The 25508-nt window shown below is 36.7% G+C and overlaps 1 protein-coding gene across 1 annotated transcript; it reads right to left on the bottom strand.

Moving 5' to 3' along the window:
* Window positions 1-214: 214 nt before the first annotated feature.
* LOC131276857 (olfactory receptor 7A10-like) lies at window positions 215-15824 on the bottom strand. Its single transcript, XM_071212800.1, has 4 exons — window positions 15628-15824; window positions 12163-12243; window positions 7858-8793; window positions 215-593 (listed from the first exon to the last, which is right to left on the bottom strand). Exons 1-4 carry the CDS (start codon window positions 15822-15824, stop codon window positions 215-217), a joined length of 1593 nt encoding a protein of 530 aa, XP_071068901.1.
* Window positions 15825-25508: the final 9684 nt, after the last annotated feature.

The following is a 25508-nucleotide window of genomic DNA, read 5'->3' as shown; positions in this document are numbered from 1 at the left end:
AACAGTCACCCTCACCACAGTTCCATGGATCAACCAAATCCACCTCCCTACCCCCTCCCTCTTCAGAAATTGCACCATCAAGCCCATTAGCATCACTGCACCACTCTCATGCCCATCCACTGCACAACAACATCATTCGAACTTATCACATTTTTCCAAATGTCTCAATACTGAGAGTTGGCAGCTCAGCCAAGGAGCTTCCACAATGCCCCCTTCATATTCCTGCTCCTCTTGCTGTAGATGAAGGGTTCAGCATGGGGGTAACTAATGCACATATGACCGAGGCCACCAAATTTTTCCTAGAGGATGGTATGGTTTCAAAGCTCAGGTAGACGCCAGTGCCTGTGCCATAGAACAGGGAGTCAACTGACAGGTGACACCCACAGGTAGAAAAGGCTTTGTATTTAACACCAGCTGAGGAAATCCTTAGAATGGAGGAGACAGTCTTGGAATAAGAGAAGAGGATCCCAATGACAGGAGGAATGCCACTAACAATAGCTACAAAATACACAAGTAAATTATTGAGAAGGATGTCAGAAGAGGCGATCTTCAGGACTTCAGGAAGGACTTCTACGTTAGTGCAGAAGGACAACCTGAAGAGGGTAAAACATCTCAATCAGGACCATCATGACAGTGAGACACCAGGACCCCAGAACCATCATGACACAGGGCCAGGGCTTCATGATGACTGTTTAATGCCGGGGTGATGGATGGCAACAAAGTGGTCATTGGCCATAGCAGTAAGCAGGAAAATGTCCAGGTATCCAAATACAAAGAAAATAATATCTGGGTGAGGCAGGCTGCATGGCTGATAATTTTGTTCTGTGTCTGGATGCCCAGCAGCATTGTTGGGACGGTGGAATTGGTGAACTCAAAGTCAGCCAAGGACAGGGAGGAGAGGAAGAAGTTCATGGGCATGTGGAGGTAGGAGTCTGATATGATGGCCAAGATGACCAGCAGGTTCTCAGGGAAGGTAACCAGGTACATAGACAAGAACAGCCCAAAGAGCAGAGGCTGCAATTCCTTCTCTTCTGCAAATCTCAGGCAAAGAAAGTTTGGTACTACTGTTTGGTTTCTTGTTTCCTTGAGATGGCTACGTTTCCCATCTTGAGGGGAAAAGAAACAAAATAATCAGTGCAAATTGACATATCCAGCATGACAGCAATACCCTAAACTCAGTAGCTCATGATGCCATGCATCTTGTCTAATAATTGGTTCTCCTTGATGACAAATGATGGTTACTTTTGCTGCCTTGCCTGGAACCCAATGCTACAATGTATTCTTAGCATTCTAAAACCTTACAGATCAATGCTGTGGGATTGGAAATTTCCCAACTCAAGGACAGATATTTCAATCATTTTCAGTGTCCTTTGTTCTATCTTTCAGTCATTTGTACATGTTACATTCTCTAGTGCCTTTGCCAACCTATGGCTAAAAAATTAACATCCTCTCTAATAACTGTTTATTTTTTGTGTTTCATTTATGTGACAGTTTTTCTGATATAAATTCAAAAGAAATGGAGACTAAACACTGTCCTCTTTTAAGATAAGAGACTCTAATGAACATTTTCCAATATACTCCAATGCTCATCAGATTAAAAATATTCTATTTAATGTGGATTCCATTAAAGATATGAATTAATTTAGAAAGATTTAACATTTTTAAGTTCATGTTCTTATTGCAATAATAGAAAAAATATATTAGATATTTAAATACCATTTCAGTAAATATCGTTGCAGTGTTTATGAATATCATGGTCATCTCTGTCTAAGAGTTGTTTAGGTTCAATATCAATAGGGTAGAGATTACTCCCTCCAATATGTCTGTGATGTTTCAATTATGTTAGAAAATCTTTTGATTATTTTTGGTATTGTCATGTTAGCTTTCTGGTTTTTTTAAATCACTTTAACAATTTTTCTCAAATCCATTTTCTTTCACCAAATAACTTATAAATAACACATATTCCATACAATTACTAATAGACATTTATATTTAAATGATTTTTCCTTGGTTTAAAATTCCAGAGAATTTCAAGAATAATAGAAATGTGACACTAATCTTTCATTTTATGATTTTAAATGGAATAACCCTAGATTTTAAAATTTAATTTTCTGTTCACTATCATTTTGGATATATTAAATTATGTCACATTAACTTTCATATATTTAGTTCTCATTTACATTAGACAAGTTGTTTTAACATTATGAAAAATTGTTTGATGACATTAACTATTTAGAAGAACATAAGGTTAGACTGTATCTATTTTCAAATAAATTTCAAACAAATATGAAATAAGAGAAAATACTAGCTGTTAGAAGAAAATACAGATGAACATATAAATACTTAAATTTCTGCATCATTTCAATCTTAAAAAATCATATTTTCTGAATATAAAGTCTTTGGTAGAAATAGGAGAGAATAAGATGAAAAATTGGAAGATCATATTGAAAAACTCAAAACAAAAATATCATGCAGAAAAAGTAAAATGAAAAACCCACTCACTCAAATCTCCTAATTGTGAGAAACAGAAAGGTTACCAATTTTATGAGCAAAAACAGTATTGAATATTTACAGTTCACTTAGGAGATGCACATGAAGTCATAACTGGAAAAAATGTCATCATACTATTATTGCATGAAAATGAAATCAAAAGAAGATGTCATCGTCACTGAAGGATTTAAAAGTTCTTTTTTAAGAAAGTATTAATGCAAAATTCTACTGTGTGGGAAAAACTAACAGTCATATACTGCTACAAATAAATAATTGGTCTTCTGCTCTGAGATGGAGAATTTAAATGAGCCCACAGTTCATTTATAAGGAAACCAATATTTGCCAATACCCAAGATAAAAAAAAAAAAAAGAAAAAGTGCAACAGGCTACTCTAAATTGTTAAAAGTGATCACCTCTAATGTGTAAAGTTTGACAATGTTATTGAAAAAAGTTCCACAAAACAAACCTAGCAAAGGGGGAGCTGAAGCCCAATAGTTAAATGTCCTAGTCAAACTGTGAACTACTTGGCCATATCTGAGACACAATGACAGCAAAACTGCACTCAGCTTCCATGAATTGAACTTGATCCTGACTGACCCATAAGCCAGCTGTTCAGTATATGCAAAATGATAAGTATGCCACTGTAAGAGTCAATCATATATTATTATACTGGTAACATAACAGCAGCTCCCGTGTAAACAGAGGAGTGGAGAGAACAAATGAAGCTTAAAGGAAAATTAGAGAGAGAAAGAGCAAGGAAAGGTGGAAAAGAGCATAGAATATCTCAAAATGCATAAACTGCCAATGGCTCCGCATGCCTTCTTCTTTGCAAATGGTCCTGACTCCCCCACTATGGCAAAGGATCAAGGTCCCAACATTTGGCATAGCCAGTAGGAGGTTCTGGGCATGGTGAGTGGATCTTCAGCCCAGGTGAACCTGACTGTGCATGATGGGGGTGAGTTTTGTCCCCCTTCGAGTCTTTGGTATTTGGTAGCAGTGATTCCCCTGTAATGGGCCACTGGCAAATGCATGGGAAGTGCATGGTGCTCATAGGGTTCTGGTGTCAACTATGGAAAGGGGCAGAACCTTGCTCTTCTCTCATTGAGCACCAGTTAGGGGTAGTATAAGCTAACCTTCAGGCTTGTGAAGTGCTTACAGGATCACAATGAGTCCTAGTATGAACTTCCCTCCCTGTGGCACGATGGTACTTTTGTAGTTGAATGCCCTCAAAACTGGGGTGGCTCAGATGACCACAATGGCTAAGTGAGGATTATATCTGAAACCACACAATGTTGAGTACTAGCCCCCTGTCTGCAGAGTTGCAGGAAGTATTAGGACCAATAGATTGTTGAGTTGACCCCTCATCCAGAGGGCTTCCTGGTCCCCAGGCTTTAAAGAGTAGCCTGCACAAGGATAAAATGGATACTATACCTGCTTATGTCTGGTATACAAATGGGTTCAGCAAAGGCATAGTGGTATCTTGGGTCACTGTAGGTATCTGAGTGGATAGAGTAGATATCTGATTTGAAACCAGATTTTGTCAAAGCAGCCAATGGGCTGAAGTGAGAGCCTTGTGGCTAGTTATAATGCATGAACCTCTAGAGCCCCGTTACTATGTGTACAGATATTTGGGCCATGTGCAAAGGACTAACTTTATGGCTGTCCCAGGGGGAGTGGCAAGAATGGATGATTGGTAAAAGACCTCTTTGGTGACGAAATTTGTGGTAGGACTTGTGATCAAAAGGACAAGAATGTAGCATAACTGTTAATCATGTTGCAGGGCATAAACCTCACATAAGCCCAGGAAATGTTTCTGCAGAATCTACAACAAGAACTTTTTACCATCCAAAAGATGGATGGATCACCTGGTTACATAGACACATGGGTCATGTGGTGGCTCAAATCTTCCTGCAGTTAGCCAGGTGATAGATGGAACATCCCATTAACAACTACAGATGCAATGAACACGTTAAAAGCCTGTGAGCTATATGCTAAATAATACCCATGCAGAAATCAGGTTCCCCTGAAAGGAGTTGTAAAAAAGGGGACAGACCTCCTACAGTTATGGCAGTTGGATTATAGTGGATCCCTTCCCTCTGATAAAGGATATAATTTTCTGTTCACAACTGTGGATATTAACACAAGTTCAGTTTTTGAACTTCCATTCCATACAGCCACCCAAAAAAGTACCATTGTGGCATTGAATATTTTACGTGCCCAGTATGGGCATTCTCTTGAAGTGTGGAGGGACAGAGGAACCAATTTCACATGTTCCAAAGTGCAAATCTGGGTAAAAAATGGAGATATTGATTGGCATTTTAATGTCCTATATTGAGTACATGCTGCAGTCATAATTGAACAGTATAATGACTTCTTAAAATACAAATTTCACATGATGTCTCCAAAGGAGCTGGCCTTGCAGGTGTGGGCTACTCACCAGTTGTGGGAAGTAGACCTTATAAATATGCAGCCATGTTGAATGGGGTAGTAGCCCCTAGACTTGGTTGTACGGGGATGTGATTTACCCTTGCATTTAATAATGAACACATAAGACTCTCTCACATTCCCTAAAGTTTTGGATGGAAATTTGGTATTGTATGGCTCTCCTGTCTTGGGGTCTGGACAAACAGTGGTGTGGCATAGATATGGTCATGGATTGTTGTAACTGAAGTCCACACTTGGAAAGCCATCCTGTTAACATATGGAGATGACGTGAAGAGGAGATTGATGATGACCTCGTAGGTTTCTAAAAGACCATCTGAGGTATGAGTTGCACTGCTTGAAAACTCAGGGGGAACTCTTCTGAGGGGAACATTTGACCTGCAAATGTGGCCCATACTATGACTCCCAGTGGAGCTCTCCCCTTTGTGATCAGTTTAAGTGTGGGGAGACAAGGTATGGAAATCCAGACCACGGCAGTCACCAGAGCCTGCCACAATTCTGTCCCAGGTTGAAAGCAGCCAATACTGTACTGTTGTGGACTCATATCTATGCCCATGTTCACAACATAACCCAGTGCTGGGTATTCACAGACTTTTCAGGAGAGGGAGCAGGCCTTCCATGGACAATTGCCATTGTGACTGAGGATAACAAGACATGCCTTCTGACAACTGGCCAATCCACACCAGAGTGGGATACAATATGAAGATAAGCAGAAGCACCACTCTAGAGATATGGACAATAACCACCCACCGTGGGTCAAGATATCTATAATGGGGGGGGGGGCTTTCAGCTGAACATGTAACCTTAAGGGAGATAGTAACCCAGTGCATTGAAGAACATGCCAATTATTCCCAGAGAATAGCAAAATGGACCCCTGGTTTCTTTGTCATCGTACTGTAATCAATAGTCAAACTGGGTATTGTCAGAGTATCTGGTATCCATTTGGAAATGGGTTGTGTTAATTGTTCTTGATTTTGTAATTTCCTTAGTTATGCTTTGTTGTGCCTTATATTGTTGTAGTGGCCTTTGGGCCAGGGGTGCAGCCCTGTGGTTATGAGTTCCTAAGATGCCAGCCATTTACGGTGGCATGTAGGGAGCACTAGAGTCTGATTTTTTGATAGCTGCCAGTCTTATGGGGGTAAGATTGTATATCATTGTAGTTTTGATTTGCATTTCCCTAATAGCTAGTGATTGTGAGCATCTTTTCATGTGCTTTTTAGCCATTTGTATTTCTTCTTTGGAGAAGTATCTCTTCAAAATTTTCTCCCATTTTTAAAAAGGGTTTTTTGTCTTTCAATTTTTGAGATATAGGAATTCATTATATATGCAGGATATAAATCTCCTATCAGGTATATGATTACCAAATAGTTTCTCCCATTGTGTAGGCTCTCTTTTCACTTTCATAACACACTCCTTTGAGGTACAATGGGCTTTAATTTTGAAGATGTCCCATTATCTATTTGTTCTTTTGCTGCTTGTGCTTTTGGTGTGAAGTTATTGTAGCCATTTCCTGTTACAAGTTTCTGTAATACGATCCTATTACAGATGCTTCCCTACATTGCTTTTCAAGGTCTTTATGGTCTTGGTTCTTATATTTATGTCTTAGATCTATCTTGAGTTGATTTTTGAAAAAAGTGTGAGTTGGTAATCCTCTTTCATTCTGTTACATATGATCCAGTTATTCAGGCACCTTTTGTTGACGAGGCAATTTTCTCGCAGCTGAGTGGGTTTGGTGGCCTTGTTGAACATCAGATGACTGTATATATGAGGGTCTATATCAGAACTCTCAATTTGGTTCCTTTGGACAGTGAGTCTATCCTTGTGCCAATGCCATGCTGTTTTCACTACTGTAATTTTGTAGTATGTTTTGAAGTCAGGTAGTGTGATCCCTTCAAATTCATTTTTCTTTTTAAAAATGTCTTTGACTACATGGGGCCTCTTTCCTTTCCAAATAAATTTCCTGGTTAGCTTTTCTAGTTCATTAAAGAGTGCTGTGTTGATTTTTATCAGGATTGCATACTTACATGGTTTACTATGTAAACCATGATCCATTTGGAACAGCAGTGCTCCAGAATGTATTCACCAAATGAAATGACTGTCCCACAATGATGAAATAGATTGCTGATATGGGAGGAGTGGGGTGGAGGGGATGGGGGTTATATGGTGACCTCTTATATTTTCTCTTATATTTTTTAATGTAACATTAAAAAATAAAGAAAGAAAAATAAATACAGCACTTATGATAACCTTGCAATTCAAGTTAATTGCAGATAACTATATTAAAAGGAAACTACATTAGCTGTCTGGTAACCAGCAGTATGTGGAAGGACATGGGTGTTTGTGTAGTAATAAATTATGTCTCTAAATTAGAACTCTCCACTCCAAGAGGGATTATTAGGCAGATATTTAAACTCTTCTTTACAATCATATATGAACAAATATATAGAAGAAAGCACTGAACAGGAAAGAGATAAAAATAAATGGATATTAAAGTAAATATTTAGATTGACAAATGCCTGCTCTTTAAAATTAATGATGCAATTTTGAACAAAGGCTGATATTGTTTCAGAGGGAGCAGAGAAATATATTCATCAGCAGCCCTGGAAGTATTCAAGCAAAACATAAAGGTGATATAATAAAATAATACAGAAAATGCAACACATTTCTCTATACCAGTAACCAAACTCCTTAAACATGGACATGAATCTAGCAATGTCAAGGAGAAATTTCTCATCATCAAAAATTAAAAGTTGATCTCATAACTCACTGATTGAAATTTTTACTTGATCTTATTTGAGGTCATCTGGATTTTTGGCAGGTTTAGGTTCATGATCTGTCTAAACAAAGCAGATTTCTAGAGCTGAGGGTTTGACAAATGCTAAAAGAGCATTTCAGCCACTACAGAACAAATGACACTTTGCAGACGTTCCTCCAAAGCATTTGTTCAGAGCCCCCCTTATGTCTTTATTCCTCAGACTGTAGATGAAGGGGTTCAGCATAGGAGTGATCACAGTGTACATCACTGATGCTGATGCACCCGAATGTGTGTTGTGTGAAGCAGCAGAACTTAGGTACACCCCTATGCTGGTACAATAAAATAGGGAAACCACTGAGAGGTGAGATGCACAGGTGGAAAATGCTTTATACTTCCCCTGAGCTGATGAGATTGCATGTATGGAGGAAACAATCTTAGAGTAAGAGAAAAGGATCCAACAAAGGGGACCCCCTCCCATCACTCCAGCTATTAAATACATTGCTAAGTAGTTGAAAAAAGTGTCAGAACAGGCAAGTTGGACCATCTGACGAAGTTCACAGAAAAAGTGTGGGATTTCTGCATGTGTGCAAAAAGACAGCCGTAATACCATTACCTCCTCTAAACAGGATTGAATAAAAGTCATGACCCAGGACCCCAGAATCATCAGGACACAGATCTGGGGGTTCATGATGGCTGTGTAGTGAAGGGGGTGACAGATGGCTACAAAGCGGTCATAGGCCGTCACAGCCAGAAGGAAGTCATCCAACCCTGCAAAGATCATGAAAAAGTACATCTGGGTGACGCAGCCTGTGTAGGTTATGACGCTGCTCTGTGCCTGGATGTTCACCAGCATCTTTGGGACAGTGGTGGAGGATAAACAGATGTCACAAAGGGACAGGTTAGAGAGGAAGAAATACATGGGTGTGTGGAGGTGAGAGTCAGTGATGATGACCAGGATTATGAGCAGGTTACCAAAGATGGTGACCAGGTACATGGACAGGAAGAGCCAAAAGAGGAGGGACTGCACTTCTGGATCCTCTGAAAATCCCAGGAGAAAAAAATCTGAAATTTGTGTTTTATTTCCAGGTCCCATGTGATTGATGAGACTAAGAAGAAATAGAAAAGAACATGGGTAGTTTTTATAAAACAGATAGTACTATCCAAACAGAAATATTACATTGTCTATTTCAGTCAAAAATATAATATCTAAATTATTTATATGGATCTTATCCCTTTAGTGTATTTCTAGTGTCACCTCTGATTAGGAATTCCTTCTCCCAAACTCAACTCTTTACCAAAGATTCATGCACAGTACAGATTTCCTGAGAAATTAATTCATTTGTGAATACATATTGAGTTGTAACTAAGGGGCAAGTAGAGTTGTGGCAATGAGTCCACAATGCTGTAATCAAAAAGTCCTAAACTTCTATTCTTAGAGAGAGAATATATGCAATTAAAACATAATCATCTTACAAATGAGATGATTACCCATGCTTTAAGGAAAAGAAAGCAGGCAAAAAAAAAAGTGAAATGATGGTGTTATTTTTCACTTTGTGTTCAGAAAAGTCCCATCTATGATATGAAATTTAAAGCAGCACCTAAAGGGAGAGAAGTCAGGAGCCATGACGACATTAGGGGAAGTTTGTGCCCAGTGAAGAGAACTTCTTGGGAAAAGACCTTAAAGTTCACTTTTTTCAGATGTTCAGAGTGAAATAGGAGGTCAGTGTGGAAGGAAAATGATTAAGAGGATAGAGAAGAGAGATGAATTCAGAGGATGTTTAAGAACAAGTCAGCCTTTTTGCTGCTGAATCTTTAAATTCAGGGAATCCTTTATCCATATGGTGAACTTCTCACACTTCATAATTTGGTTGCAATGCTGTCCCACCAAATGCGATGGAACTAGTCCTATTGGTTTTTGTGGAATATCCCCCAGACTCTGTATTATATACTAGCTTAGATACCCCTACTCTGAGGAATGGTCACACCCCATCAAATACACACATCACATACACACTCATGATGCACACCTTAGCATCATTGGGCTGAGTTAACATCATGCTTTTCTCACACTCAGCCACATTGATCACCCAGGAGTAAATTCAGTCCCTGCTGACAACATCAGTTTTTCTATTCCCCAAATTTTTAGAAAAGATGCTCTGAAATTCCAGCTGACAAGCCTACTGTGCACATTAAACTTGGTGCTAACCTTTGTTATGATCACTTTGTTCCCTTTATTTAAAGAAACAGTAAAATGCGCAGAGTAAAAAGAGAGGAAGGAATTAAATGTATGTCAACTAAAAGGAAAGATATTATCTCAAGCATCACATGAGAAATTGCGATGAAGGAATCCTTCCTTGGTTTTGCTGGCATTCCAAGTCTTGTTATATCCTCTTGAAGCCCAGAAAAACTAAAAAAAGAACAAAAAGAAATTCATCCAAAAGACAAAGTCAGTGATATCTTTTTACAATGACAAGAAAATTAATACCATGATCAATTCAACAGGAAAATGACCTATGGGAATAAACAAATATTTCACAATTGAAAAGATATAAGTAGTAGAAAAATGCTGGGAATTTTTACATGAAGCATTTGATGTGTTTTTAAAATTATATTAAGTGCAATGTTTAGAATCAGATATGCCTTATTTTGAATCTTAGATGCACTTTATATTAGTTGGTAATAATTGACCTTTAAAACTTTCACCTGTGTTGTGGGCATTATTGTCATCTATCCTCTGAAAACTCTTATTAGACATAATCAATGTGCAAGAAAACCTCAGCATAACTCCATCTTGTTAGTAAGGATTTGCGTATCACTGGCGATTACATGAGGTGTATTTTTCTTCTGACTCTCAAATGTCACATTCTTTCTGCATCTCTCAGACTCTATTCAGCAGCCTTATTTCAGTTCCAGTGGTTCCTTCCCAGCAAAAGTAGACTGACAACTGCTTTAGGGTGTGTAACGTATAAAGGCAACCTCTGGTCCAATGGAAAGTAAAATGCCTTCCAAATGATGGCAGAAGGTGATGCAATTTCAGAAGTAGATCTAACCTCAAAAGGCCAAAAGGCACAATGAGGAAAATGGATGAGAAATACAGGTGGAAATACACATAAAAATTGATCTATTAACTTGATGGAAGCAGAACTTTCATAGTTTGAAAAACAATGGAGTGAATATTGTTTGTTATGATGATAGACAGTCACACATTCCTCTAAATATGTCTATAAAGACATAGAAGAACTAAATGGCAAAGAGCAAAGTTGAGGGGAAACAAACTGCAGATGTTTGTTTGAATGTTTATTTTAAAAGTAAGAAAGACATATACCCTAATATACAAAGGTACAGAGTTGCACAACTAATTTGAAACGGGGGATGTAAGTGACCAAGGGAGAACATATGTAACTTGCCCTATAAAATTACTTGCAGAATGGATGTGTCATGATGATGGGAGTGAGTGTTGCTGGGGGGGGGAGGGGTGCGGTGGGGGTGGTGGGGTTGAATGGGACCTCATATTTTTTTTAATGTAATATTTTTACAAAATCAATTAAAAAAATTACTTGCAGAGGTGTAGGGGGAGGAGGCTGCCATACAGCATCTCCATCCCCATACTGGAAGGCTGTGACCAGGAAACTAGAGCCTCTTAAACCAGGAAATAGGTCATTTTCTCCAGCCCAAAACAGCAGCACTTAGGCCAAGCCACAAACTTGGCTTGGACAGAGCCATAATTGCTCCAGGCCCCTGACTGGGCAGGAGCCTACATTATTTATAAATTGTGCTTTTATGAAATAATCTATTCTAGTCAGTGGGCCTCTGGTCCTGAGGAGAGCATTGCAATGAATTAACGGGTGTGCTGCTGTGAGATTTGTGAATAATTTTGCTGTAAAGAGCTGATCTTAAAAATATATATATATTACTGAATAAAAGTTGTAATTCATATATTCCACCCATTATATAAAAATGCTATTTTACATGACAATCCAATGTGAGAATATATACCTCATGAAATGCTATTGAAAAGAAATATCTACCTCCATTGTATTAGACAGCTCCCATGAATAGACACTCCCTTAAATATACCTCATCTTAAATGAAAAAAAAAAAAACATTGCCTCAATTCTCTGCACATTCTGCCACTGCTACTAGCCCATTCCCTTATTCCCACTTACCTGCAAAGTTCCTTGGACAGATATTTCCCTTTTCCTGGAACTTCTTTATCCCTGCTCTTCCTTCTTCTAACTGGACTTCAATTCCCACTTCTTAGTAATCTGTAATGTGCCCTGCATTACTGACTCAAATAGTCAATCATTTTTAATGTAAAAAAATCATTCACTAATTTAGCAGGCATGAAAACTAGTACAATGATCACTCAGCTCTGGGTCAGGCTGGAGTAGATCCTAGATGAGCTCAAGTCAAAGCTCTCAATTTCCATCCACCCTGACTCTTCGCTGCATGATCTACTGGGCTTTCTGACTCACCTGGATGGAGTCGGTAAGGTCTTTCTGCAGAAGTCCAAATTCCTGCCTGGGTGGTTGGTTAAGGAGATTGAGGCTGTATCCCTATAAAGACAGCAGAAGAGAGTCAGGCATTAGTCCCCAAACCAGACTTGGGACCGCAAAGAAATATCCATATGCCATCCAGCCTGACTGTACATAAGATAACTGAGTACAGCAGAGGAGATATTTACAGTTTCTCTATATTTGTTCATTAGGAATCTGTTCTTCTTGTTGATCCAACCTTGAATAGTCATTTCCCTGTGGGACACTGAACTGGACAGAGAGAATGTTTTTCTTATTAATTCTCTGTTCTCCAAACACCAGATTATGAGTCAGGGGAATTCAGGTTTTATTCTCTTCCAAGAACTTTCCTCTTTCCCACACTTCTAAACTGGTAGCAGTTTTCCTCAACCATTGACTTTAAAATGATCAAAATTAACACTGAGGGACTCGTGCCCTACATCTCTTGACTTTCCAAAGCACTGACATTCAGTGTGGATACAGTCCATCCTGAGTTACTCTCAGAAAAGTGCTATTCTCTTCAAGAAGGTAAATATCTGTGTTCATTTGACATAAAATCATGGTTGCTAAAACACTTTAATTGATAATGCTATTCCAAATCAATCAAGAATATTATGTGTGTAATACAAGTGAAGACCTATAAAGTAGTCCTTCATCTGTTAAAAGATTGCTGATTATAGGAACTATATTGAGAGATTTTTAGATACCATATACCTTATAGTGAATGTCTCAATTTCCTTCATATATGTTAAGGATGCTCAAATAATTGAATTAATAGATCAAGTATAATTCATTTCAGTAAAGACAGAAAAGAAAACTGATATGTATATATTTTAATTTTTATTATAGAAACATAGATACAAATCAAAAATTTGCATTTTATAGTTTACTGGTAAAAATGCAATCACAATATTGCACTGTCAACAAGATAAATTATCTAAAGTTTATATCACCTCAAACAGAATATCTGAAAGTTTTTTTGGAGGTTATATTATATTTAATTGAAAAGAACTTCCAAATTTTGCCACTGTTAATATATGTTCTATCCTTTCTCATTAAAACCTTCAGGAAATCCAAAGTGCTGCTATTAAAAGTAGGTTTTGTTTTTCTTGAATTGTCTAAAACATGTCAGTTTGAATTAGCCTTCAGATTTTCAGGCCAAAAATATATGGAAATAAGAGTACGCAGAATATGTTTTAACACGTTTACAAAAAGTTTCTTTGCAGTTATAACAGAAATACCTTTAACTTTCAGACACCAAAAAATCAAACACCCTAAATAAATTAGAGGTATGATGGGCCTAGGTACTACTTAGTAAAAGAACCGTCTCATCAATCAGTTTTCACACCAAATTCTAAAGAGTATTCAAAAGGCTTTTGCATCTTCTAATTGCCAAACAGTATAGTCATGTGGTTGAAGAAACCACCACATTTTCTAAAATAATAAAGTATTGTAATGGCTTGGAAAGTATGTTTTACTTTTCATCTCATATTTAAGTGCCCACACATAATTCTGTTACTTCTCTGAAATGACATGTTTCATGCAATAGTTTTCAATTAATGTTGAAAAAATACATGATCATTTTAATCACATTTAATGGCTTAATGATTTTTGGATTAGCCATTTATTCAGTAATATAGATGGCATATGGTCCTATACAAAAAATGATCTGATATTTCCTGTGTAATTCTACCCATTAGTAATACTTAAACCAAAAATCTGACACGTATTATAGTTATAGTACCAAGTTTCCCTGTGATTTGATAAACAAAAAATATTAACACAATGTAAAGCTTTTTTCCTTTTCCATCAATCCTTCTAGCTTTCCACCCTCCTTCCTTCCTTCCCACTTCTTTCTCTGCCTTTTTTTAAAAGCAGTTTAATGACTTGGGAGTTGGTTATTACAATACAGTGAGCCTAAGGGGAAAAGTACAAAATGACACATCACCAATGCACTCATCTCTTATGGTTACAGCTATGACTATTACTAATTCATGTGTTACTAATCACTTTTCTATAGAACATAAATAAAAGCCATTAATTTGAATTTGACATATATATTCAATACATACACAATCTTAGGCAAAATAATTTTCATAATATTTAAACTTTCAAAGATTGGAAACTAAATATCTGTGCTGATTTGTGTTTTAACGTAGAACAAAAACACAACATTCAACTAGGGAATGATAGATTTACCCTGCTGATAAATCTCTCCATGTGAACAATGTCGCCCCCTCATCATACTACCACAGGCTAAATAATCAATGTCTTGAGAGGGTTCAATATGAGAAAAATGTCAGTCACAGATTTAAGACCTTAATTTGAAAGGAATTAAGGAGAAAGCAAATCGAAAGTTGAGACTTCATCTCTGTTTTCAAATAAATGGTCTTAGTTTTTCTAATATAAATTATAGAAAAATTTATATTAGTTCATTATAAATATATTTAACCCACTCATTTTTGCAGGTTTCATGTAAAGTCCACACCTTGGTTTACACAATGTCTGTGAGAAGAGGTCAGTAGACTTCACTTAATTATGACATCATCCATTCAAATCCTTAGCACAATGCCTCGCTGTTCAGAGCAGAGCGTGCCTGGATATAGGACATGGTGGCTGATGGGTATGGGGAAAGGCAGGAAGAGATGAGAGGTGGAGACGTCTTTGGGACATGGAGCTGCCCTGGATGGTGCTTCAGAGGCAATCACCGGACATTGTATATCCTCACAGGGCCCACTGGATGGAATGGGGGAAAGTATGGGCCATGATGTGGATCATTGACTATGAGGTGCGGAGGTGCCCAAAGATGTACTTACCAAATCCAATGGATGTGTCATGATGATGGGAGGGAGTGTTGCTGGGGTGGGGGAGAGGTGGGGTGGGGGGGTGGGGTTGAATGGGACCTCACATATATATTTTTAATGTAATATTATTACAAAGTCAATAAAATAAAATAAATAAATAAATATATAAATTATTTCATTTTTAAAAATTAAAAAAAAATTAAGTTTCAAAACCTCAGAGATTTTTGCTACACTCATACATTCTTTAACATCTTATTTATTAGCAAACGTCAGCAAACCAGCTTTCTTATTCCTTCATGTTCTAACATGTTATACAGTTCTTCACTAGATACAGAAATCCTTTCTCTACACTGTACACAAAAACTATTACAAACTGTTAGTACAGTACAGATTCCAGGAAAAATGAAGAGATTGTTGGCGACCAATATGCCACATAAGGAAACACGTATTATTAACCAGATGCTCTTCTACTTCCTATTGTAGGGGATGTATGCACAACGTCATCCCCAGAAACTTGGAAAGGACAGTAGTTTTCCCTGCACTATCCAGCCCAACGATTTGAACTTTGTGTTTCCGGTGATTGAATAGTCTCCATGCTATTCTCTTCCATTCTTGGACTGACTCTCCTCCATCCAACTGGGTTGCCTGCAGTCCTGGGTTCAGGCTAAGGGACAGGTCCAGCCCCTGCCTCTCCTGCTGCTGCTTCCACACTATCCGCTGGTCAGATTCCCTGGAGCCCAGAAGGAGGCCAAAACCCCGGCGGCCCTGCCTCCTTCGAGGCCCCGCCTTGCTGCCCTGGTGCTCCCCTGGCTCAGACATCTCTGCAGAGCCACGTGGGAGCCTCCTCCCCCAGTTCCTCTCAGGCAGGTGCGGTGGCCGCAATCCCTCGGGTTGGGAGCAAATATAAAACTTTCCAGCAATAATTTTCCAATCCCTGTGCCTCAGTTTCTTAGTAAACTGTAATCTATAATTTTTTCTTTATGAATTTGCTTACTCTAAGCATTTCACATCAACAGAATCATAAAATATTTCTCCTTTGTATCTGTATTGTTTGAGCCACCATGAGGTCTTTGAGGTTTATCCATACAGGAGAATGTCTCAGATCTTCATTCCTTTTTATTTCCAAGCAATGTTATTGTGGTGAAATTCACGTACCATAAAAGTACCCATTTTAAAATGAACACTTCCGTGACATTTAGTACATTCACAATCTTGTTCAAACACTTCATTTATACAGTTCCAAAAGGTCATTATCTTGGAAAGAACCCCTAGACCCATTAAGCATTCACTCCCCATTCCCTCTTCTCCCCAGACCTGATAACTACCAATCTGCATTTTGACTCTATGGATTTGGTGATTCTTAATACTTCATATAAAAAGAATAATATCCTATCTGTCCCTTTATGTCTGGCTTCCTTCACTTAGCATAGTGTGCCCAGGATTCATCAACTTTCTAGCACTTTTCTGTACTTCATCCCTAATGACTACTGATATTGAGCATCTTTCATGTGCGTATTGCCGTTTGTCTATCTTCTTTGAAAATATATTTGAGTCCTTTGCCCATTTTTAAATTGCATCATTTGTCTTCTGCTGAGTTCTAAGAATTTTGTGTCTAATCTGGATATTAAACCCTTATCAATTATATGTTTTCCAAATGAATTTCTCCTTAAAATTACATGTAAATGTATGTAAATAAATGTCTGAGTATGCATTTTATATTTATCTTTTGAATTGATGAGATGTACAGATGTACACCTTTATGGAAACTCATTTATAAAGATACATTCTGATGTTATGAGAATGAAATCAACTCCAAGATTCCCCCTCTTCATCTGTGTCATTTTACTTGAGTCATATCTAATTGCTTAAATTTTCCCACTCATCCCATTGTGTATTTCCTTATTTGAAAACTATATATCATTGCATCTTTGTAGCTGTAATGTCTACTAATGATGATGGTATGACATTCATTTTGAGGTAGTATTTGTTGAATGGAAAGGGCAAATGGACTGGAATGGTAAGTATACAGTTGTGGCTGGACATGAAAACAAATTTATTGAATGAGGGAAAGCCTATCACCTGGAAAAGTACTTCAAAATCATTGATGAAAAATGAGAGCACAGCCTATTGTTAACACCGTTTAAGCCTTCTATACTTATTATCTCATTTAATTTTTTGTAACTTTGATGTGGTTAGTATCATTTTTCCTTTGTTACAGTTGAGGAATTAAGGACATTCAGAAACCAGGCAACTAGCACAAAAGTCACTGAGATAGTGAAGGGGCAGAGGAGGGATTCAAATCAAGCCTGTCTAAAGTGAGGACGCTCCCTTAGGCATCATCTTGCACTACAGTAGCAGAGCATGATAGTAGTAATTGTTAACCCTCAAAGAGTCCAGGAGTTGTTTTGATTTAAACTCCTACTTCTGGACAGATGCTCCCCAAACAACGACTGTTTGGTCTCTGGTTCATGCAACCCCAAAAGCAAACATTTTCCATATTTTACCATAACTTCACCACCTCTGAGAATTTGTAATATACTCGTCAAATAATTATTGAATAATTAGATTACCTGGATATTTCACTTTCACTTTCATTGATTGTTAATGAAGTTGAGGATATTTTTACATTTATAAGTTAGTTATAGTTTTGCTGCCTGAATCATTGGTTCACATCCTTTGATTCTTTAAATTTTGAGTACATTTTATTCTTTACAACCTTTTTACTTTTTTAGTTCACAAGATGTAGGCTTACAGAAATATCATTTTAAAAATGGAGCATTCCCATATACCACCATATTGTGGATACATTAATTTACTGTGGAACCTTTGTTGCAATTGATTAAAGAATATTAAAATTGAGCTAATTATAGCCCATACTTTACATTAAACATATTTCTTACATTTTTACATGTATATTGTTAAATTATGAATATAAAATATGTTCTGAAGATTCTCCGTGCCTTTTCTTTTATGGAGTATTTTCTTCATATTGTTTTTACATTCAGGTCTTCCTGGGCTTACGTCCATCATTTATGTGCTCAAATGTGTCCTTTTGCTTTATTTTCATCGCAATTTATGCTCAGGGAGTTACTCTACATTTCCTTCTATAAGTCTTATGTTATTATTAATCTTACCTCAAATTTCAATTTATGCAACTGACATTAAGATATGAATTTAATTTTAATTCCTTCCATCAAATGATCAATTATAAAAGTAACATTTTAAAAAAACTATTAAAGTATATTTTTCATACATGAACATACATAAACAATAAGTGTATATTTAAACTTGTGAACTTACAAAACAAACCTGCAAAATATCACACAGAATTCTCATACATCAACCCACCACCTACACTTTGTATAATTGTGAAACATTTATTACAATTTATGAAAGAATATTTTCTCAATCTAAGTACTAATGATAGTGTGTACCTTACGTTTGGTGTGGTTTTCCCCCAACATACCATACCATCCACATGTAAACTGTTATTAATATGGGAGAGCGGAAAAGTGGGAGGGCATGAGGTATATCAGAAGGTCCTATATTATCTTTTTAAATATACTTTTATTACAGATGTTGTGAACATAGAAAACAATAATGCACATGTGAAGAGTTCCCAGACAAGGCACCTTGACCAACACACTATACCATGGTGGAACATTTGTTACAGATTATGAGAGAATGTCATCAAATTATTACCACCAACCATCGTTCTAAGAATGTAGAATGTATTTGGCACACTTTTTACATACTCTTCCATTATCAACACAATGTGTCTTTGGCATAGATGCCTGAACATTACAGTATTGCTGTTAACCACAGCACACAGCTCATAACATTTGAGGGGGTCACTTCACTTTAGGGAGCCTTAGTATTACAAGATTCCCCTAAATGGTTTCTCTATTGCTGGTTCAGGAGAGAGATTCTGGACACACAAAAATATCTACTGTATCTAATCTAAACAGGATTTCCACTTGTCTCATTGCTTTTTTTTCTCCCCCATCGTTAGCAATTTCTGTTCAACTCACACAACTGTTTGTTTTCTTGGTCATTCAACAAATATTTATTCAGAACACTATAAGGTAAACACTAAACTATGTTCTAGGCATGAAGAAAGGTTAAGATATTGTGTTTGCTCTCAAATATCTCCCAGGCTAAAGAAGCCAAAAAATAAAAAGAAAAGAAAAGAAAGAAATAATAAGATCATGCTGACAATGTATACTCAGTCCTGGTGAACTATAATTTTATCTGAATGAAGATTGGCCTTTCTGCTTAAAAATTCTCCTGGGAATTTGATAGGAATAATGATGAAGCTATGAATTTTGGGGCAGTACTGGCATCTTAACAATAGGAAATTTTCCTATCCAAAACACAGGATGTCTTACCATTTCCTTACATCGTCTCTAATGTCTTGCAACAGTATTTTCTAGTTTTCATTGTGCAAGTCCTTCACTTATTTAGTTAAAATTATTCGTAGGAGTTTTGCTCTTTTAGATGCTATGGTGTATGTATTTTTAAAATACATACTTAACATTTTTGGAGGTGTATAAATACAACAAATTTTTGCATATTAATTTCATAATTGGAGTGGATGTGACTCAAGTGATTGAACACCTGCCTTCCACGTGGGAGATCCCAGGTTCACTTCCCAGTGCCTCCTGAAAAAAAATCAAGCAAATAAAAGAAACATAAAAAACAAGACAGGGAATCTGATGTGGCTCAGTGCTTGAGCACTGGCTTCCCACATGGGAAGTCCTGGGTTCAATTCCTGGTTCTCCATACCTCAAAAAATAAAATCTCATATTTCTCATTTGGTTTATTAACTTATGAGCTGTAGAATTTTCTTGTGGATGCTTTCTCTTGTTCTCTATAAAGGAACATAACATTACTAAAAACTGTTTTAGTTCTTACTTTCTAATTTGGATGCATTTATTTAGTTTTATGGACTAATTTCCTAACTTCCAATACATGACAGATTAGCAATAGAGAAAGAAGCCATTCTTGTCTTATTCCAGAATGTAAGAGGATGGTTTTCATTCCTTTAGCATTGAGGATAAATTTACCTGTGTTTTTACATCTATGATATTTACCATGAGGAGGAAGTTACTCTCTATTCTAAATTTTCTGAGTGTTTTTATCATGAAACAGTGTAGGAATTTGTCATTTATATTTTCTGGATGAGTTGAAATTTCCATGTTAGTTTTTTCTCTTTGTTGTGTTAATGTGATGTATTACATTGATTTTCTTATGTTCAACACACTTGGATACTGAGATCAATCTCACTAGGACATGGATATTTTCTTTAAATATTCAGTCATATTTGATGACACAGTGTTTGATCAGTGATATTGGATCTATATTTTTTTCTCTTTATTTTTTTAATGTTACATTAATATGAGGTCCCCAAGAACACTGCACCTCCCTCATCCCACTCCTCCCATATCAACAACCTCTTTCATCACCATGTGACATTCATTGTATTTGGTGAATACATTTTTGAGCACTGTTGCACCAGTGGATAATGGTTTACATTATAGTTTACAGTTTCCCCCAGTCCACCCAGTGGGCCATGGCAGGATATACAACTGTCCCTGCAGTACCACCCAGGACAACTCCAAGTCCTGAAAATGCCCCCACATCATTTCTCTTCTTCCCTCTACCTACCCTCAGCAGCTACCATGGCCTCTTTCTCCATATTTTCTTCCATCACTAATCACGATAGTTCCATTGTAGAATATCAATTAGCCCACTGTAATCCATACTCTATTCCTTCATTCTGTGGACCCTGGACTGGTTATGTCCACTCCAACTCTATATCAAGACAGGACTTAGATCCACATGGATGATGGATGCAATTCTCCTGCCTGCAGGTATAGGCATTCTTGGCCACTCTCTAAGCTAAACTCAGCATGTAAATGCATTACCTTCCCCTCCAGCATGGGACATGACTTCCAGGAATGATCCTTCCTGGTGCCGAGTGATTATTACCAATCACCAGCTGATTATGTAACTAGAAAAAGACCTTGAATAAAAGGGTCAGCTCAGACCAGCAGAATATCCCAGCCTACATGTAGGATCATGTGTTAAAAACTACTTTTTGACCTTGAATAAAAGGGGGAAATGGATTGGATATATGAGGTTATATGGCTATGAGTCTCCATAAAAGAGTTGGGAGATCATCAGAGGGGTTGTGCTTACACACACCTCAGCAGGGTCCCAGAGACTGCAAAGTAGATACAAGCCAAGGTATTCTTTCTTCTGAGGGATACAGAGACCCACAGTTTCTATGGTCATGGCAGATGGACTTCAGTGCCATTCCAGTTGGCCCTACTTTGAAGTTTGTGTTCCTTAGCGTGATGAAGTTGGACTCAGATATGACCTTTGTATTCAAGCCTGGCCAGTGAACAGGGAGGTGAAGAATGTCAACCACCACACCAGGGAGGCATGAGTGCCTACAGCTGCAGGATCTTTATTTTTTTTAAGGAATTGGACATGGGTTTTCTTTCCTTATTTCTTTATGTAGCTTTGATATCAAAATAATTTTAATATTATAGAATGAGTTTGCAAGTGATAACCTTACTGTAACTTAGAAGATTTTGAGTAGTGTAATTATTTCTTCTTTGAATATTTCAAATTTCATTACAGAAACTGTCTGATCCTACACTTGTATTTTTGGGGAGTTTTTTGATGACTAATTGAGTCTCTTTACTTGTTACCCTTTGGTTGAGATCTATTTCTCTTCAGTTAAATTAGGTAAATTGTGTGTTTCTAAGAATTGGTCCAATTCTTCCAGGTTATCTAGATATTGGCAGACAATTTACCATAGTATTCATTCGTAATCCCTTTAATATCAGCAATATCTAACAAGGTCCCCTATTTAATTTTGTATTTTAGTGATTTCCTTCCACTCATTTTTTTCTTTCTTAATCTAAATAAACCTTGGCTATTTTATTGAACTTTTCCAAGTATGAATTTCATTGGTTCTCTCAATTGTTTTTCCCTATTTCATTTCTTTCTATGTAAATGTTTAATATTTCCATCCTTCTGCTATATTTAGTTTCAGTTGGCCCTTCATTTTTAGTTCCTGCAAATCTGTATGTAGGCTACTGATTTGTGATGTTTTAAAATATGAGGCTTCACACCTATTAGTATCCCTGGATCTTTTAAATTCATCCCTAAACTTGCCTAACAAAAGAAATTAATTTAGCCACAAAATAAATAATAAAATGGACAATGATGAGTAGTAGAGTTCAGATGACAGCTGTCAATTTGGCAGATGGTCCTCACTGAAGAACTTCAGATTCTGTATTAGTGACTAGGTTTCATGTGAAAATGAAGTTCAGAATTCTCATAAGTTGAAATTCTGATAAGAGATTCCTGTGTAAAAGTGTTATCCCTGGAATAATAGCATCATTTAAAAGGGTAACAATATTATACACACTAATCCATTATAGATATCAAGATAACCGCTTGCAATGACACTGGTACTACATGGTAGGAAAGCCCTCTGGATGATGAATCAGTGTGCACCTTGAAATCACAGCACCTTTATAACCTTAAAAGCTGTAGGTGGAAAAATTAACATTATATGATTCTGACTTCATAAGAATAAAATAATTTCAAATGTAAATTTACTCTTTTCCACCAAGAACTCCAAGAATTCATTCAAGAATGGATGCAAAAAATTAACAAAATGCAATTTAAAAAATAGATAAACACTAAGAAATCAAGTTACCAATGCTAAGAGCCTGAAGAGAAGCAGATAGTTGAAAAAAGCCTTTAACTGTTTCAGAGTTTGAAATTATGCAGGCTCAGAATATGAAACATCACTTTTTAATGAGTTGTAGAAAATTAAAGAGTATTGTAAATATATAAAATGGCAAAAACCTATTTCAATAATGAAATAAATAAAACTTCTAAAACTGAAATATACAATATTGAAAATTTAAAATTTCGATGTAGTTGAACTAGAAGAAATTTAGCTGCAATGGAAACGAAAGTCCTTGCAATCTGAAACAGAAATTGGAAAATAAACCCAAGTTTATACTGGTGGACTTTCCTACATCTGACACTTTTTTATATTTCTGCTGTTACTACCAGTGACACATTCCCTCCCATTGTTTTCTTCCCACAGCAAAACAGAACTTCGGTGATTCCTTCTTGTCATTTTTTGTTCCCCTGGTGGTTTCCTCCTTGGATAATGAATAAATACAAAATATCTTCATTCTGGAAACTCCAGGAGATGAAACACAAAGGAACCACACTTAGGATGATGTATTTCAGAGCTATTAATATGTGGGTGCTTATAATTCTTGTGAGAAGGGTGATCTGGAAGTGATGAGAAATCAGAGGAGTGGCATTTGGGAAAGAAACTAGGAGGTGAAGTCCAAGGCCTCCTTAGTCAATACCTTCACTCTAGAATGTGCTTCTATTGGAAACTCAGCTCTTTGCAGTGGAGGAATGAATCACTGCTCCTATGTTTGAAATGTACTCACTTACACACTGGCTACATTATTTTGGTGGATAATAAGAGGTAAATTTTCTGTTCCTGGTTCAACTGTGTCTTAGTTTGATGTTCTTTTGAACTAAGGGTGTTTATTCTCACTTCCCCCACTCTGGACTGTTAATCTTTAATTAACAGTGTACATCTTCTATAAATTTCTCATGGTACAGTCCTAGTAAATAATTATTCTACTCACACAACATAATACAATTGAACAAAACAGAGCTCGCTCACAATGAGTCTTCTCCTCCATCTATATCACATACAATTAATGCTACACTGGCAGTAATCAAGCCTCCCACTTCTTCAGGAAATATACTAGTGTTTAGCTCTATAACCTCTCTTTTATCTCTCATTCAATTTATGGAAGTTTCTTTAGTTGAATGCAATATTTTAAGGCATCCCTTGAAGGTTTCCCATAAAAAAAATAAATAAATAAAATAAAATGAACTTTAATTTCATCAATAGCACACAATAGATTCTCAAGGAATATATTGTTTTTCTTTTTTTTTCTTTTTAAGATTTATTTATTTATTTATTTATTTCTCTCCCCTTGCCCCCCACCCCAGTTGTCTGTTCTCTGTGTCTATTTGCTGCATCTTCTTTGTCTGCTTCTGTTGTTGTCAGTGGCACAGGAATCTGTGTTACTTTTTTTGTTGCATCATTTGTTGTGTCAGCTCTCAGTGTGTGTGGTGCCATTCCTGGGCAGGCTGCACTTTCTTTCGCACTGGGTGGCTCTCCTTACAGGGCGCACTCCTTGTACATTGGGCTCCCCTATGTGGGGACACTCCTGCGTGGCACGGACTCCTTGCGTGCATCAGCACTGCACATGGGCCAGCTCCACATGGGTCAAGGAGGCCTAAGATTTGAACCACGGACCTCCCATGTGATAGATGTATGCCCTAACCATTGGTCCAAGTCTACTGCCCTATCTAGTTTTTCATGAGAGCAAATTTATATACTAGTTTAGAGTGAATCATTATTGTTTCCACATATATGTAGTTCCTGGAGAAGACTGAAAATTTACTGACAAAACAAGGAACACATTTTTTTTTTCGAGAAAAATAGTAGATGCAGGAATGGGAAAGTAAGAAAAGATCTAGGTATTATATTTATTTAAGGAAGATACAAGAGATTTGAAACACTCTCTAAAACTTGCTAATGAAACATGCTTAAAAAATGTACTCTCTAAAAAATCTTTTGTGTAAACACATATTTGTACATTTACATAAAAATCTGAAGTTATCTTCTAATATCTGGGTTTAATAGTTGAAAAAGTTATTGTTGGAAATTGGGAAATGGGGAAAACATGCACCTTACTTTTATAGGACGTGCTTAGAGAAATTTCCAGAAAATATTCTTTTCTATGAAAATAATTTTTACGGGGTAACCATAGATCGCTGGGAGAATAACAGTAATTATTGAGATCATCAGTGTTTGAAAGATCAAAGATAGTGTTGTTGATTACAATCTCACTTAACTTATGATTTGGAATGTGAAGGACAAAGGGGCATATCACAGATGTAATGTGGACTATTGTAAACCAATCAGATGATTTCTCCAGTTCAGGACATGACCTTTTTTTGGAGCCAATGAATAAAAACCCTGATAGGTGGTACATAGCCTTTTATAAGAGAGTTTATTTTTCACCAAAACCATAAACACCAAGAGTTTCTTTCATATGGCACTGACTGCAGTACATGTTCATCCCTCCAAAACCTGCTATAATTTTATATATATAGAATTATGTGTATAGAATATTTCACTATTGAAAATCCAGGCAGTTGTTTCTGCCTTCAATACTGATTCCAGGGAATAAAATAAGAAAGATCACATGATGTAAAATAATAAAAATAGAAACAAGTATTCTTCATAAAAAAATTTTACAGAATTAGAGTTCTGATATGAGACAAATAACAGATATCTCTCTATTCACTTACAAAGATTTTATATTTATATCTCCCTGTCTTTGGTCTCTTTTAATCATGAGCAATTTT

This window comes from Dasypus novemcinctus, chromosome 30, assembly GCF_030445035.2.
Source record: "Dasypus novemcinctus isolate mDasNov1 chromosome 30, mDasNov1.1.hap2, whole genome shotgun sequence".
Taxonomy (NCBI): Eukaryota; Metazoa; Chordata; class Mammalia; order Cingulata; family Dasypodidae; genus Dasypus; species Dasypus novemcinctus.
Note: the sequence above shows the minus strand (reverse complement) of the source record. Positions and strands in the feature narration are given on the sequence as shown.

Coding starts and splice junctions, on each gene's coding strand:
- LOC131276857 (XM_071212800.1), bottom strand. CDS start 15,824: ATGTCTGAGCCAGGGGAGCACCAGGGCAGCAAGGCGGGGCCTCGAAGG. Junction 12,244..15,627: donor ACCCAGTTGGATGGAGGAGA/GTCAGTCCAAGA, acceptor CTGTCTTTATAG/GGATACAGCCTCAATCTCCT. Junction 8,794..12,162: donor ACCTTACCGACTCCATCCAG/GTGAGTCAGAAA, acceptor ATTTCTTCTTAG/TCTCATCAATCACATGGGAC.